The sequence below is a fragment of the Anopheles coustani genome, chromosome X, assembly GCF_943734705.1.
Source record: "Anopheles coustani chromosome X, idAnoCousDA_361_x.2, whole genome shotgun sequence".
NCBI lineage: Eukaryota > Metazoa > Arthropoda > Insecta > Diptera > Culicidae > Anopheles > Anopheles coustani.
Window position 1 is genome coordinate 17283591 of NC_071290.1, and position 17221 is coordinate 17300811.

Here is a 17221-nt window from a genome sequence, read left to right on the forward strand (position 1 = left end):
AACATTAGAAATCAAACGGTAAATTACCTATCGTAAGAACTATGAAAGAACTCTTCAACCAGGTTATGCATAGGGCATTATTAAAGATAAAGATAAAAATAAGCTTGTTTACGATGTTTATATTAGATTTTTAGCTTTCTTAGATAAGATTTATCTGAGAAAATAGAACAAAGTTAATTATTTCACAAAACATGTAAGATTTCCCTACGATAATTGAAGATTGAATAAATTATTTCAATCAAACAGACATTCGTAAAGTAACTCAAAACAATATTTAATGAATACTGAACATAATTGGGTTCATAATATTTTCATTGTAGTTGTGGAGACAAAAACCACACTCCCTCATCAGGGAGCAATGGTCTGTTATGTGCGGTAGAATGCACTCCTATAAAAGTTGAGAAAATTCTCAAGATATCCAAATTTATTCAGTAATTAGATACGCAAAAAGATATGTATATTTGCACGTTTCAGTAAACATTTTCTATTAACAGCACTATAGATTTGAATTTGTTAAAAAAAAATCAGAACAAGCTGAAGTTAAATATCTTAGGACCCCGAAATAGATTACTCCATTTCAAATGTTATAAGAAAAGTGGAGCAGGATACCCATTCTTTTTGAGTACCTTCTTCTTCTTCTTCTTGGCGTAACGACTTTGTTGGTCATGCCTGCCCGTTAAGGGCTTACGAGACTTTTTACCCTATGTGCAGTGGCGGATTTACACTCTTGGGGGCCCTAAGCGGTAAAATGAATGGGGCCCCCCTCACTACCGTAAAAAGTGACAGATTTTCGTCTTGTTTATATGCTTTTCAATAAAATCTATGTTAGATATTATTTTATCCTCAAAAAGATTTCTGGCTGCTGAACCGTTCCAAACTGCATCTCCGGTGTAGAATCATCTGGCCATTCTCTAAAGATACAAATACTAAATTAAGAAATTTGGTCAAGAATAAATGATGGGCAATCTGAAAGTCTGATATTTCCCTCGTACAATTACTGTTGGTTTGCTTACATGGATCGTGGCGTAATCTTGTCGAAAAAAAAAATTCCGGCCGGTGTAGTCAGTTATTGGGCTCAAACTAGTGTCCACAAGCTCAATGGTACTTCTGGTCCATGTTCCTTCTAGCTTCGAAAATTCCTTCTGGTGAAATTATTGTAATTGGTGTTTTTCTTTCGATCGAGTAGGTGGCTTATACCATAAGATTCCCACCTCCAAAGTATCTATTCTATTTTACATAACAATTTTACGTAGATCATGGCAGTTTCTGACGCACCTGCAGTGGGCCGTCTTTTCATTAAAGTAAAGGCACCAAAACCGAACCAACTGATCTAAACAATAGACACTTGTTGACTCCTTTTTGATTTAATTTACTTGGTCTGAGTATGACTGGTTGAAAATGTGATTTTCAACAAGATTACGCCGGCATCTGTATAGAGGCATCTGAACAATAATTTTCGGGAAGAAAAATCATTTTATTTTTCTCTAAATTTCTTAGAAAATCTTTAGAGAATCCTAGCCAAACGATTCCACACCGGTGATGCAGTTAGGAACGGTTCAGGAGCTCATAGCGATCATCAGACAAGAAAGGCGCAAGATACCCTTGTTCATTCTATAAATCGTGGTCAATTTGATGCCGAATCATTTTTTTATTTGTTCTGGAAGATATCAGACATACTAAGGTTTTTTTTACAGATGTTTGAGGAGATTATCACTTTTGATTAAAATGCCATTTTTTTCCAGTTCCTTCAATAATAATAGTAATATTTTTATGAAAAAATGGTCCCCTTCATTAAAAATTGTCAAAACAAGAGAAAATCTCGAATAAATGTATTCAAAGGCCAAATAATCTTCGAAAAATAATATAGAACTTCTTTGACCAACAGTAAGTTTAGAATTAAAAAATTAGGGTGCGTTCATAGGAATTTCGCACATTGTACAAGTAAAAGGGATGACGCGTTTAATCGTTTCCTCAAATAATATTTCAAATCTCGAGTAAAGTTAATTAACGAATATCATATGTACGTAGTGTTCGGTCAAGCTTCAATGGTTCTTTTGTTTCCTAAAATTTTTAAATTTATAAAGTTTTAATGTATATCGCTTCAAACAGATTCCGTGGTAGGTCAACAGTTATTCCTCCAAATGTGTGCTGGAGTGTGCGAGAGAAAGAACGGAAGAAGGGAGCCAATTGCCTCTAAAGGTACATATAATCTCACTACATGCGAAATCTCGATAGGCATTCCGGTTAGCGCCAGGGACTGAGGGTAAAGTGCAAGCAGTACAGTTCATAAGTACAGCGTACCAAAGAGAGCGCGAAAAGGAAAGAGCTTTCACGTGCGCTTCAGAAGCGAGAGTGGGCTTCGGCAGTGTTCGGGTAGGATTACCCACGACGCACAACGGAAGAAGACGGGAGCAGCGAGCGTTCGAAAGAACCCCTTCTGACATGTGCAGTACAATTGCGCCGTACAGCGTTCCACAGGCATCGCTTGCTTGCTCATTGCCCGTTGACAGTTGTGGTAGTCATTGCATAAGCAACAGTTGTTGCAGACGGACGGCTCTTTGCTATCCAGTATTGTGCCTCTTAGTGCCGCTCGCGAAAGTCCGAATACCGCTTTGTTAGACCCTGCTTTCCTCCAATACTGCACCGATCAACCGTTCTAAGAAGTGTGAAAGGATTTTGTAACAGGAGGACCTCTGATTGGCATATGTAAGCAGTCGACCGCAGCATTCAACCATCACAGTGTGAGAGCGGGTGCCAGTTAAATTTCGACGAGCAAACACAACTAGAATAGTGCAAAATAACAGGCTGTATTCCAAAGTGACATTGCGTTTTGACGTGGCGAAATAGTGTGTATGTGCACACCGGTTGACTCCTGATAGTTTCTTCTGCGATTCGGTAGGTGCAAGAAAGAAACCTTAATTTAAATCAATTATAATATTAGCTATAATAATGGTTGTAATAACGCACCAACTGATATTCAAAACACGGGGATGTGTATCAAATAGAATTTCCGTAAACTAAACAAACAGTATGGTAGGCGGAACATTGCATGCAGCTTGGAAAAGGGTTGTTATCAAGTTGCTTCTCTGTTGACCTTGCATTGCGCGCACTCGTAGAATGGGCGACATTCCGATGCTCCGTACTGCACTGCCTGCCTTTGTTGACAGTCGATTTCGTGTCGTTTGTGTTGGTGGATGTGTATACGTATTGTGTATCCGTTGAAATGTAATTTTCATGCTTTTATGCTACGTTCGTTAACTTCTCGGGCTCGTTGCGATTCCTGAAATGTATGATGAGAACAGGACAAAGCACAGTGTCTGCTTGACTGTTGGTACACTTCCCGATGATAAAAATATAGGTTGCCTCTGGCAGTTTTTGTAACGATGGCTATTGAACTTCTCAACCTTGCGGGGCCCATCCACCCCGTCCAGCATGTTTAGTACCAGTCATAACATGTAAAAACTGGAGGAGATATGCTAAGCTAATAGGACTATCCGACGATGTACATAACCCACAGGTCTCGGTTGTTTTCCCGCTCCCTCTCCCCCTCCACAGGTTAACTTCCGCGGAACCGATCGCTGCTCAGCATCTACTGTGTGCTCTAACTTTGCGTACTTTCCCTTCCTCTCGCAACCCATTATAAAGTGCCTTGTTTTTCTTTTAATTTTATTTCTGCTTGCTCTCAATAGGGCCACTTTCAACCAAGCTTTGGAGCTTCTCAAAACCATCCAACCAACTATTCGCCTGGTAGGGTAACCGCTGGACTAAAGCTTGATTCGTTAACTGAGCTACTTTGATTTTTTGTGCTCATGAGCTTTTCTATTTATTGAACCGAAGGATGCTAAATTACATTTTTCCCAATATTCAATTTGCTAATGAAGTAGAAAAAAAAACATTAAAGACAGTAATGAATATCAAAAAACCTACAACTAACTGCAGGCAGTTAAAGGCATAGAAAAACTGATGTTGTAGAAAATCACTCGTTACACACGACACGCAGTTTGGGTTAATCCAAATTTTCACGTCCACACATTGTCCGATGTTATGCGATTGTTTGCTTACAAATATTAATTTGAGATGCTGTAAATAAAATAGAATGAATGAACTCTGATTTAATTTGGTCAGCCTCTAATATAACATATAACGTATGACTTAAGTTATGTTTTTACTTACCTTACCACCTACTCATCTCTATCTCTGCGCAGAGATGTACCCATCTTCCTCTGAAGTCACGGTGTTTTTCAATATTTGTGCTCCTAGCACTGCATATTTTATCTCTATTTATTCCTATGTGTAGTTGTCTTCCATAAGCCACAAAGCCAGTTTTCTTTCACCCCACCACCATAAAAATTCCATCGTTTTTGCAATCTCCTTCGCTCAGCGGATTTGAAATACGTCAGCCCGGTTTGTGCTCCAAAGAAATAAACCAGCTAGAAAAAGCATTTAGAATTCCTCAATTTTTTTATTGTTAAACCTCTAGCGTACCTGGTCTCACAACACAAGCAACCACTTTGACTTTTTTGTTGTTATCATTAATTTGTATTTTGTTTGGTTTTTTTTGAATAATTTTTTGTCGCTTTGGTTTCTTTCGAGCAGCAAAAACATATGAGCTGACTAACATTAAAATCGTGATGTTGCGACGTTTTGAAGGTTCACTTGTATTGTAGCATGTTTTGCTGTGTCACTACCCTTCAGTATGTTGGTAAGTTTTTCTGTAAACCTTTGATGGCAAGATATCTAAAGTTTGGGGTTCATAACATGAATCATTTACGTTTTGGAAAGAGCCAAACGGATATTGTTTCTACACTAGTCCGTTCATCGAAACGACCTACATAACTATACCTATAAATTATCCTCGATAATATTCAAGGGAAAGTTTTTTTCGTCTTCTTAATCTACATCTCTAGTTGTGTACCTTCCAATCGACTCCATACACCTTTGTGCCGAGAAAAATGCGAAAAGAGCAAAGCATTAAGGCTTGAAACTCATTTCTCTGATATAAGTATTACGATTTAAAGGATTCTATAAGAAACTTTATGTTGGATTAATTCGAACCACCATACAGCTAAGTACAGATTTTTAAAGGGTAATGGATGCCATGCAAATGAAGGATAAATTTTGTCAACCAAGCCTGAAGGTTCTTTTTCATAGTGATGTGGTACGAATGAAATAAGTCATACTGTATCCGTTTTTTATACTTCATGATGGTTTCCTGTTTTTATTTTCACGTATATTGTGAGGCTAGAATGTTGCAATGTGCCACATCAAGATTGACATTTTTTATTGTGTTGCATTTTCTTTAAACCTTAAGCGTACATGTTAGGAGTTTGTATTGTTTTTACATTTTGGAAAATGTTTTTCTTAGGCCACTGTTTTCCAACGTGTAACCATGTCGCAAGCTGGGGTTATGGAAAAAAATACACAGTAACGACTATGTTAACGACCATGCAGTTTTCAAGTGTGCTTACACTTGTTCAACACAACGGGTGTGACGCTCTATTTCCGCTTGCCGGTCTGAACGTTGAGGGGTACAGAGAACTTTTAAACAATTGTTGTTTAAGAACTTCAAAAAATGGCACATGCTAAGATCTCTTATACGGCTTGAGCGGGACAGAAAAACGAAAGTCTTAACAATAGAAGCAGGGTTTGACAATAACAAACTACACAGGTAAATAGTTGTACAGCAATGAAACATAAACATCCTAACAAAAACGGGACAACGTGGTGGCACAGGGTTTTGGGAAAAATTAATTGAAATGCATTACCACGACTAACATGGCTTACACCAGCAGCTTTCTACTTGATTTCAACAAAAAAAACAACTATATTAAAATTTAAAAAATGTGTCACGGTGATATTCTTTTTCTAACTGAGATTGATCGATTCTAGTTCGCTATATGAATCACTGTCACTATAGCACCATACTAGTACTATAGTTCTAAGGCCCCTTTATTTAGAAGAAGAAGGTGCTTTAATGGTCTCTTCTACAGAAAACGCAATACTTACAAATGTCCCTCATTTTTTTAATTCGATACTTGCATTTTTTTAATTCTATACCGTTGCTGAAAAGAATGTTGTATAATTTTTTTTAGATCCTTTTGACATAAATATACAATTATTGACAACATCCGTTTGGGTGTAAAAGAAACATAATTTTATTTCAGTTCAACGTATTATTTTCCTTAAACTATACACGACTTGTGGACACCATTTGATCTCATTTACTGAGAAACTGGATAAAACATGTTCGACTACATCACGCCTCGCGCTAAATCTCACAGAGAATCGTTAGGGAGTCCTGGCCAGACGATTGTACAATGGAGGTACAGTTTGGTACGATTTAAGAGCTAAGTGACCATAAGAGAAGCACTTAGCCATGCTACAAAATCTGGCCAATTTGATACCGCCTCATTTATTATAATTGTTCAGAAAAATATCAATCAAACTAAGCATTTGTTGCAGATTTTTAAGGTTAAGGTTCATTAGAATTTCCTTAAAAATGGTCATCGTGAACTTATGAAAGTCTCAAATTTATAGATTGAAAAGGTTAATTATCTTAGCAAAAATAATACGGATGTGTTTAGAGGAATTTCATGCAATGAATAAGGGGTTCTTATCATACACTATGAAAAGTTTCTATAGATCCACTTTAATTTTAGCTATAATTTTTTAGTATATAAAAGTATATAACTTTTTCTCTACAAATATACAATAAGGATGGCTGCATTTGAAAATGCTTTTCAAAGTTTTGTTAGGTTTATCTGCATCTGCATTAGGCTGTCTGCATTTAACATATTTTTCATAGTTTTATTAGTTTTATCTGCATGGTGAAGGAGCCAGTCTACAGAAACCACCATAAAAATCGAACCAATCAATCATCTCTTTGCTGGAACAGATCGTCACATTATCTTGACGAAAAGTTATCTTTTTACTTCGGAACATTGGGAGGCTTTTAGGCTTCGGAGGCTTTTAGCGTGATCGTATTATTCTTGATTTAATATTTGCTACTCATTTTGGAAGGCTTTAATATCAGCTTCCCAGACGAATAGAATCAATCACAAAAGTTTCGGTTTGGAAAATACTTCTTTTCGCAAGCCACGCCGTTAAATCCGTGTAGGCAGATCTAAACTAAATTTTTTGTATTCATTGAAGACTACTTATAAACCGAAAAATCTATTGATATATTTGATTGCAATGTTTTCTTTTTTTAATAAAACTAGATGGATGTTCTCCTTGTTACGTCTAGGTTCAACTCTCCCTTAATGTAATAAATAGATTTTTGTGCATTCGATAAAGTTTAAACTCTTTTTTGTTTCACTCGTTCAGAAATCTTCGATTTGCGATTTCTAATATGTATGTATTCTCATATTTTCTCCTTTTCGACGAACGCATTAAGGAGCAATTTAAGAGTGCAAATCTCTATAAATCACTCATCATACAACTCCTCGTCGTCATCATTGTATTCTGGCGTGAACAAACACCTGGCGTCGGTATTACTTTCTATGCAGGTGTACAGCCATCTCCTTTCTCTACGAGACCCCATTGCTTAAAGCCCATTTGTTAAACCCTTTTGTCATCATTTTGCAGTTTTATGGGCAGCATGGTGGTGATCACTAATTTGTCTAAGTATCGACGCTGAAGTATCCGTCGTATCTAGAGAGTGTTGGATGCTTGGTGTGAATATGCCAAAAGCTTCTGAAAAAATCTAACCTTTCATTAACACCTTGCCGTCCGGATACACCGTACTGTGTAGTAAATCCGTATCGGTTTTTATCCGATCACTTAATTTTGGTGTGGTGTCAACGCTGTTACCTGACACGCGACACATCCTACTGGATGTAAACAAACATCAAATGAATTTTAAACAAATTTCACATGGCGCTTTCATGTTCGTACGTCAATTCGAATAATGAACGAAAAAGAATAATTAAACAAGGCGGTCAGATACGGAGAAACTGGTGCACGTAATCGTAAAACGTTGCGACATCGTGAATTGTGCGGACGTCGAGCTGTTAAGTTATCTTATTTAAGATTCCAGCTCACTATTAACGAACATAAAAGGAAAAGGTTCGGTGAGAACGCGCAGGCATGAAAAAAGAAAAGAAAAGAAAAAGAAAAGAATGGGAAAAAGAAGAAAATAAATAAGATCAAGAAAAAAAGAAGTGGTTAGGTGATAAAAGAAGCTCGTAAAAGCTGCCTCTTTTTCGGAGTCTGAATGCATATCGTCACAACTCTATCTCTGACACGACATATTTTCATTAATCACAGCACATATTGTCAAGCATGGGGGTCCGCGACAGCCGAGCGGTAGTGCCGGATAGAAAATCGGTCCATGAGCGCTGGGGCTCACCACCTCGACGGCGTGGGTTCGAATCCCAACCGCGACCGGACCCTCTCCTGTACGAGAGGACTGACTATCCACGTACAACAGGGAAACAAGTCTCGTAGGCCCTTAACGGGCAGGCATGACCAAGTGGTCGTTACGCCAAGAAGAAGAAGAAGATTGTCAAGCATATTGGAATATCCCCATAGGTGTACATAGGAAAGGAAACAACTATTAGAATTATCATCCCCGATGCATGTATAGTAATGATGGCGTGGATTACATTCAAAGTATTAATTACTAATATTCAAAGCGGCTTGTGCCGTTACATCCGACCAAGGCTGTAACTCATAAAACCGACTGTCTATACTTTGTTAGTAACCGCACGTAATTCAAAACATGCTGGTGTCACCGCTGTCTTCTATCAATAGCGTTTACCCGACCGAGGATGTCCGCACGCCTTCCCTAAAAAAAACGCCATTCGCGCGCCATGTCCGCCGCCTTCCCTAAAAAAAATCTTTACGGTAACCTAATGACACCTTTTTTCTTGTCTCACTTAGATAACATGGACCAACAACATTACTGTTTGCGGTGGAAGTACCACCGCAGCAATCTTCAGGTCATGTTTTCGCAGCTGTTGGGCCGTGGGTGCTTCTGCGATGTAACACTGGCATGCGAGGGACAAACGATCCGTGCACATCGGGTTGTACTCTGCGCATGCAGCACATACTTTGAGAACCTTCTGACTAACTGCTACAGCGAAGAAAAGGATCCGATTATTATCATGCACGATGCGCGGTATGACGACATCAAATGTTTGATCGAGTTTATGTACAAGGGAGAGATCAACGTCGAGCACGGTGCCCTCACATCGCTGTTGAAGACTGCCGAGGACCTGCGTATCAAAGGATTGGCCGAAGTGTCCTGGCAGGAAGGATACGACGATACCGAAGACATTATCGCGAGTAGCGATGGTAATCTTAGCGTCAGCGATGGTGGCAGTGCTGCAATCATAGAGATGTCTAGCCTTGTCTACAATGACCCCTCCGAAGGCTTCGATCGTGTGAGTGCCGTCCAATCTAGTGCACAAAACTCTGCGCAAGACCAAACAACTCTTGTTGTATCCAATGATGACGAAGATTGTATCAGTAACAGCAGTAGCACTAGTTTCAGTATTCCGCAAAACAGTACCCCTAGGTATATAACAGATCGTAATAAAATAAATTCAGATCATGCATGCAGTACACAAAGTAGTATAGCGAGTAGTGATAAACATAGCAATAAGAATACTAGAAGTAGCATCAGAGTCATAGACGAAAGCCGATTACACAATCAAGAACCGCGCATGTTGGTTCCAATACCTGACATCATCGGGAGCTTTACAAAAGCAGAGACCGTCGACAACGCGCCACTTCAGTCGCCAGCAGGTTTTCCCTTTTCCAAGGCTTCGTTAACGAACAGTTTCGTTAAGAAAAAGCGTGGGCGTCCACCACTAGATAAGGAGTACAAGACGTTTCAACCTTTGTAAGTTTTGTTTTTGGTCACGAAAACTCGTCAAGCGTTCTGCTTCTCATTTTTCCTATTTGTTGCAGGCCGAAGCTGGCGCATATCGATCATAACGTATTCCCTTCCTTCTTTGAAAGCAACATCGCGTCCATTCCGGTCACTTTGGAGCGACCGGATGCACCAAGACTTTGTTCGCGTAGGCTTTCTGAGCATGATAGGATATATTCGTCAGAACCGAGGCCACGACCAGCGACTCCGACTAGTGGTGACGAAAGTTGTATCCAACGTGCCCAGGAAGCAAAGACTGAGCTAACGGCGAATTGTACCATTGGTTCAATGCGATCGTGTGCAACGGACAGCTTTGATGAACGCTCACCTCTAAACGATTCAGTCATGCTGACGCCATTGGAGCAGGAAAAATGGAAAGATGTCGTTAAGATGAGTGATTATCTGGCAAAAGGACGGCGACCACAGTTCTGGGAGGAACCATTCACTAAGCGGGTTATGGACGGCATTAACAACAAAACGCTAGAGATGAAAAAGGCAGCAAAGATCCTAGGTGTATCGTATGGCACACTTTACGGCCGGTATCGAGAAACATATGGATGCCTGAAACATCCGTACAAGTAAGCTAATGTTCTCATGGTCTGCTGAATCAGCGAGTGTCCCAGAAACCCTAAAGTGCCTATGTTAATTAATGCTATTCGTTCACCCTTTCATTCTCAGAGGACAATTTATGGTTACGGGTACGCGGATGCAAGATGTATGGCATACGAACGGCAGCAACGTGAGCATATCAGAGCTTACAAACCGAATACAACAGGACCGGATCGTGTCAACTCGGGCCGCTGAAATGCTTAGCGACAGGCCCACGGCAATCATGAGCTACCTGGACCACGTAAGTACGATGCGCGAACACCTGCTGGCACGAACTCCCGATGTTGTGAATACAAACCAGGTGAACGACTGCTATCAAACGCCCGCAATGAAAGGTGAAAACGAATCGACAGGAAAATAACCATTGCGTACTTGTGCATAGAACTGTCTAAGGCATAAGGATCGAAACTTATAGAACTACCAATCGATAGGATTATGTATAGAACTGAGTGTGTAGCAGATCTGCTGAAGTATATTTTATAATGTAGCAATTCCTTCCGTAAACACCTTGTAATAGTAAGTATTCATATAATGTACAAGTATGCCTAAGGTAGTTGAATCAACTGAGAATATTTTTTAAGCACCTGCATATGTCGTGAGTTTTCATTGTTTGTTCGTTAAAATTAGTTGTAAGTTTTATGGCTTCAAATTATTGTATTTATAAGAACCTGTACAACAATGTGTGAACTAGTTATGTATTTTGTATATTTTCCATTACATAGAGTAAGACAAGCTTTAACAAGTTTGTTTTGATTTATAGTGTATATGTTGGCTTGATTGTATCATATGCAACACATGCAGAAGCAACTTGCGCAAGCCTTAATAAAATTATGTCATACAGAGGGTAAGAGAATCAGTTTTTTATCATACTTTGGGTCTATTTTTTACAAAGGCTTTCCCATGCGTATTATATAGCCAAAAACATAGCCAATCAAAGAAACAAAAACCAACAGTTCTTTTTAAAAATATTTTAAATACCTTGTCCTTGCATATGTTTTATTTAGATTATTGCGATAAAGTCCATGGATATTTCAAATATAAGGCATACATTTTCTATATATGAGATTCAATGCACTGATGTGTTCTAACAAAACTGGTTCATTTACCCTACATGATTTTAAAATGGGACTATGTGTAATCAAGTCTACAAATTTGTCATTTTGTTGCATGTTTTAACAATCTCATTTTTATAAAATATTTTATTCATTACTTCATTATATTGTCGTGTCGTAGCAACAGGAACGAACATCAATTGAAAACTTCATGGGCGGTTCAAATTTGCTGTCCGAAGGAAAGGAGGCTCAGATGTATGGGAAGTAATGTTCGCAGTGCAACATAAAACAGCTCAGCTGCTCTGCTGGCGATAGTTTCGACATTCCGTTTTTTTCCGCTGCATCCAGAAGAAACCACTCGGTATTACTCGGACCTCTACTACCAAGTGAATTGTGAACACATGCAATACCACTGGAACAACCAACTACCACACAGTAACTGTGTTAACTGTATCTCTAATTAAACACATTTGATTGCATAAAACGTCTTTTACATGTTACAATTTGCTTTTATCTTTTATGTACTCTATGAACTTAAAGCTTTTAACTCTAATCACATTTTGTAACCTTTACAAGTGGTTTTTGTTAAAAACCCAAGGAGTTTGAAATTTCATTCTTTTTAATGCTGTATCATTTTTGTCTCTTCAACTTTTCACCTAAGAGCATGCGAGGTGTAAAGAAAACGAGATTGTGTTGAGGAGAAAACTTTTTTCGTGAAAATTTTAAACTTCCGAAGAAATTATGTTAGCTCAGAAGATATTTATATGCGCTTACCAGCTGATGAAAAATCACGCATTTAAAAAAAGTATATCTAACTTAATGATGTAAAACGACTCAACAAATTAATCTGAAAAGTACACGTTTCATAGATTTCCGTTTTTGTTTCGAATCAAAAATCGAATATTTTTTCTCAATTTTAAATGTTTGCCCGGTAAAGGTGTGTGCTTAATAGTTTATATAATATCTCTTTTTGAAGTTAAAACTAGTCCATGGATAATTCATGCTGAAGCCACTGATTGATCTCAAAGTTTAAGTTTTTGTCTTCTTTACACCTAATGCAGCAAGAGAGTAGTTGTAGAGACAAAACTGATGAATTATTTAACATTTCTATTTTCTTTTGAATGTCATTTGAAAAATGAATATACTTTAATTGCATACAAATTACAAAGGGTCAAGAATAGTCATCTTGAATTAACGCAACTGCTATTATAATGTATAATGTCGGAAGTTTTGTATATGGTTGCTTTAATTTGAGGTTAGTTTCCATAACCAAAACATTGTATATGACTGATTCATCAAACTGTTACGTCGATATGACACAATAAAAAGCAGATGTACGTGAAATTGACTGGTATTGTTAACAGAGGTATGAAATAAATGCCATCAGCACAAATGCTTGAACTTTTGTAAACGTTTTGTACATTTCTCTCAAAATAGTGAATTATACGGCAGTTTAGATACAAAATAGCATAATGGTTTTGTAAAATAATAAATATAAAATGGGGTTAATTACGAGTTATGTTAATTTTCTTGTATCAGATGGATAAAATTTCAATTAAAATTCTCTGAACATATAAACAAGCCGTTTTAAGGCGCCGTTAAATGCAAAGCTTTATACGAGAATTGTTTTTAGATATTCTAATAAGAAAGATATATACACATTACAAAACAGCATGACAGTTTGATACTTAATAAATATTTACATTATAAAACCGCAAGAGAAAGTTTTCTTGTACAATTATTTCTTTGACAGCACGGGTATACTACACTGTTTCAGATCCATCTATTCCTTCAAGTCATTTTACAACTGCGCAAACTCTTTTCTCAATTACACTTCTATTGTCAAACTGTACATTTCCAATCATAAATAAATATAAACAAGTGATATTTTGCATTAAATCTTTTGTTTTTCCAATCAACATGTAGAAATATGTCTATGTTTAAAAATAATGTTGTGTAATGTACGTACTATGCCCTGGTAACCTAAATCTTAGTTAGAGCATACTGACTTTAACAATTCGGAAACGGCTGTAATATCATAATAAATAGAAAGATTAAAAATAAATACTACTTTTGATTTTCAACTAGTGCGATTTATAGCTCCGAACTTCCTAATATTTGACTAATAATGATCATTTAACGATTTTCGAATTATAAAACCACATGGTAAAAGAAAGTTGAGGTGATTTTATGTATCTTTATAGTTAACAGTTTGAGTTTGGCCAAATTCTAGTCGATGCGATGTCAAAATGCATAGTGAAATCTTTTGTTTTATAACTCACAGTTTTAATGTGTTGAGAAGAGGCAATTTACCTACTATATTAAGTGCACGTGAAACATGTTTTTTTCATGGACTCTAGACTCTCAATGGATTTGGTACTCGAAACGAGTTTTACCCACAAGTCGCATATAAAAAGTAAACAACACTTTGAAAAAGGCGATAAAATGGCTGGCCATGAGAACGTCTTGGCGTATCAAAACGACACAACATACGCATCGAGTCTTGGTGCGAAATCGAAACAAAGTGGTTAGTAATTTTATCACTTTTCCCAATGTTGTTTAGATTTTTTTTTTAATTTATGTTTCAAAATATGATCGAACTGTAACAATTACATTACGTCTCTAAGATAAAATCATGAAAAACAAAAAATCGTTGCCTCCTAGATTATTTCTAGGTAACAAACTAAATGAATACCATAGGAAACGCACGAAAAACAAAAAAACTTAGTAACATTTATCAAAACAAACAAACAAACAAGAAACTTAGTAACTTGGGGGGTCCGCGACAGCAGATCGGTAGCGTCGGTTAGAAAATCGCCCTATGAGCGCTGGGGCTCACCACCTCGACGGCGTGGGTTCGAATCCCAACCGAGACCGGACCCCCCCCTCCCCTGTACGAGAGGATTAAGCCCTTAACGGGGCCCCGATGACCAACAAAACAAGAAGAACATTTATGTTATTTTTATAGTTTTGTCTAGCTTCCCTGTGGCTTGAAACTAGAATGAACGTAACAAGGCCAATACGACGAGGATTGCAGACTTGTGAACGAATGTAAAAATTGTGCATACCGAGCAATGCAGCAGAAGCAAACAACACGGGCATGCGCAGAAGAATACCACCGGTTGCTTCTTCTTCTTCTTCAATTCGGCGAGGATTTACTCCAGTACGGCTATTGAATCCAGCTTCCTGGGCCTTCGCAAGCTAACCTGGAGACATAGACCTCTATTGGTTTAGGACTGGCAACTAAAGGCCATATGTCCTGGTTTTCTGTGGTTTTCGATTTTCTGTAGGCGTCGCCTTTTGACTGCCACCATGCGGCCAGGAGCACTGCTAGCCAACCACGCTAGTGCGCAGTCAAAATGCGGCTGTTCACCCGCCGTAACGAAAGGAATATTTCCTTCCGTTTGTCAGATCGCACGAAACTCGTGATCCGCTTGATTACTCAAACAGCACGAGATGTGCGTCGGCTAGGGTTTCTCTGACTTGAGCTCCAGCTCGGCGACACCACGCGGCCGTGCCTAAGATAACCTTACTTTTCAGCTAACCCTTTCAGGAACCTCGTGCACTGCTAACCATCCGCTCTGATGCGACGCCGAACTGGAACTGACCACCGGTTGCTAAAATAGGAAAATTCGAGGAAACCAGAGTGCAATACGGACCAACAAGATAGTTTTACCAAGCGATAGTAGGCCACCGAAGCACCTTTATTCCGAAGGTGGTCAGCTGCCGCAGTAAGGATGGAGATCTGGTCAGCAGCCAGCCAGAGGCACTATGGGGAAAAGGCGAACATTAGGCGATGAATAGTATGATAATTTAATTTATATTTCCTTGCAGTAGACAAGTTAACTAAGACCAATCAAAATTTTCAGGATGAGTAGATTTCGAGAAATAATCTGTCACAGTAAAAAAAGGGATAAAAAATGATCCGCGCAAGCTAACTTTTATTGATTGCTTGATTGCAATCGTTTTAGGAGTAGTTAAACTATGATCTTAATGTATTATACATTGTTGGAAAGGTAATGCATTCAGCTTTCATAAAATATATTCAATATGCACATTTACAAAGTCTTGCTCACTTTTGCCAAGGAAAACTGTGTGGCATTATGGAAAAAAATACGCTTTGTAATGCAGCAAATTTCGATGTGTTATGGTCTTATTAATGTTTAGAAACATAGTTTAACTAATTTTAAAGTATTTAGCAAAGTTTCACCGCCGGCATGGACCCGGATCAACCCCAACCGTAATCTCGAAAAAAAGACACTCTACTAATCAGATAAGTTCTTCATCTTACTATGAAAAACACTCTTATTAGTCGTTTATCATATCTGTCAACAGATTGTAATTGTTTTGTTCTTCTAATTCTTTTGGTGGACACTAACTATGGTAGTCTAGATCACTACCAAGATATTGCTGATCTCATCGGGTTTGGTCGATTAGTTAACGACGATGTGAAGGTGCAATGAATTTCGTTCTGCCAAAATTTGAAGCAGTGTCGGATGGTGTCTGCAGACTTGATCACTAATCACTAGCTACTTGCATCCGGACAATATTCGTTAAAACAAAAATAGCTTTTAGTGTAAGTTCACCAAGTTACCACTAAGTTTGATCGTACTACTATAGCATGGGTGCACTGTAAGTTACACAAAACGCATGTTTTTAAAGACAACAATAGTTCTGATGATGATGTCATTGAGAAAGCGAAACGTCATCGGTGTTGAGCCGTCCTTGCACTGATGTAATTAATTGGGCCACTGTGACCATCGGTGCAATGCCCACTACATGCAGCCAGAAACGCGAAGGCCTTCTGTCCTGGGTGGCAAACATATTCGGCGACGAAGCAGTGTTTGATCCTGCAATCATATCGCGATCAAAAGTATGGTCGCAATGGCTTCATTATTTACTTCATATTTTACACGAAATGCACGGAATTTTGATCGGGAACAGTCTCGTACGAAAAGCGAGTTTTGATAGAACGACAGATAAAAAATAACACTCAAATTTCTGAAATTTTAGCGGAGCCTTTCTTATCTACGACCAGCGCGAACCATTCATAAATTTTCACACCGTCTATTTCTAAGAAATTGGTCACATGGTCTATTTCTAAGAAATTTGGATGAACAGAGTCTCTAATTTTTGGGTCATTTCTTAGTTTCATTTTGTAGTTTGAGAAAACATATTTAATTTTTCTGAAATCCAAAGTTGACTTTTGGATTTTTATACCAGCTTCGCTCCATAGTGCAGTACTCACATACGTCTCCGAGGCATGGACTCTATAGAGCAGTGATGCCAAACTCGTTTGGCAGGCCGCATTTCCTCCCAAAATAGGTTCGCGGGCCAAAACGTATAATTGATTGGATTGATGAAAATATATTCTTATCAGTGTGATTTTATCTTAACAGTCAATCACGTTTTACACTTTCACATTTTTTTGTATTATATTGCTTCTTGCAAATTTACAATTTTTAGTAAAAGTAGGTTTCTTGATCAATCGTTTTCCAAATTTAAATGAATTTAAATCAAGTTTATTTAAATATATGGCCCAGTTGAACACTATTGTGCATTTTGCTAAAGATTTTAGAAAAGTAAAGGTGTATTATTATTATACGTAACTTATTGCTCCACATCTGTTATTTTATCTAGAATGCTCTTGTAGTTCATCATGTTTTTTCTATGAACACTATAC

At 38.0% G+C, this 17221-nt stretch overlaps 1 protein-coding gene across 1 annotated transcript; it reads left to right on the plus strand.

Moving 5' to 3' along the window:
- The first annotated feature begins 2572 nt into the window (after positions 1-2572).
- LOC131269405 (uncharacterized) lies at positions 2573-11583 on the plus strand. Its single transcript, XM_058271753.1, has 4 exons — positions 2573-2895; positions 8884-9847; positions 9916-10455; positions 10556-11583. Exons 2-4 carry the CDS (start codon positions 8889-8891, stop codon positions 10845-10847), a joined length of 1791 nt encoding a protein of 596 aa, XP_058127736.1. The 5' UTR covers positions 2573-2895; positions 8884-8888; the 3' UTR covers positions 10848-11583.
- The last annotated feature ends 5638 nt before the right edge of the window (positions 11584-17221 follow it).

What these genes read in the sequence shown, in the direction of transcription:
- LOC131269405 (XM_058271753.1), top strand. Translation starts at nt 8,889, where the DNA reads ATGGACCAACAACATTACTGTTTGCGGTGGAAGTACCACCGCAGCAAT. An exon ending in TACAAGACGTTTCAACCTTT is followed by an intron (nt 9,848 to 9,915) that starts GTAAGTTTTGTT and finishes TATTTGTTGCAG; the next exon opens with GCCGAAGCTGGCGCATATCG. An exon ending in TGCCTGAAACATCCGTACAA is followed by an intron (nt 10,456 to 10,555) that starts GTAAGCTAATGT and finishes TTTCATTCTCAG; the next exon opens with AGGACAATTTATGGTTACGG.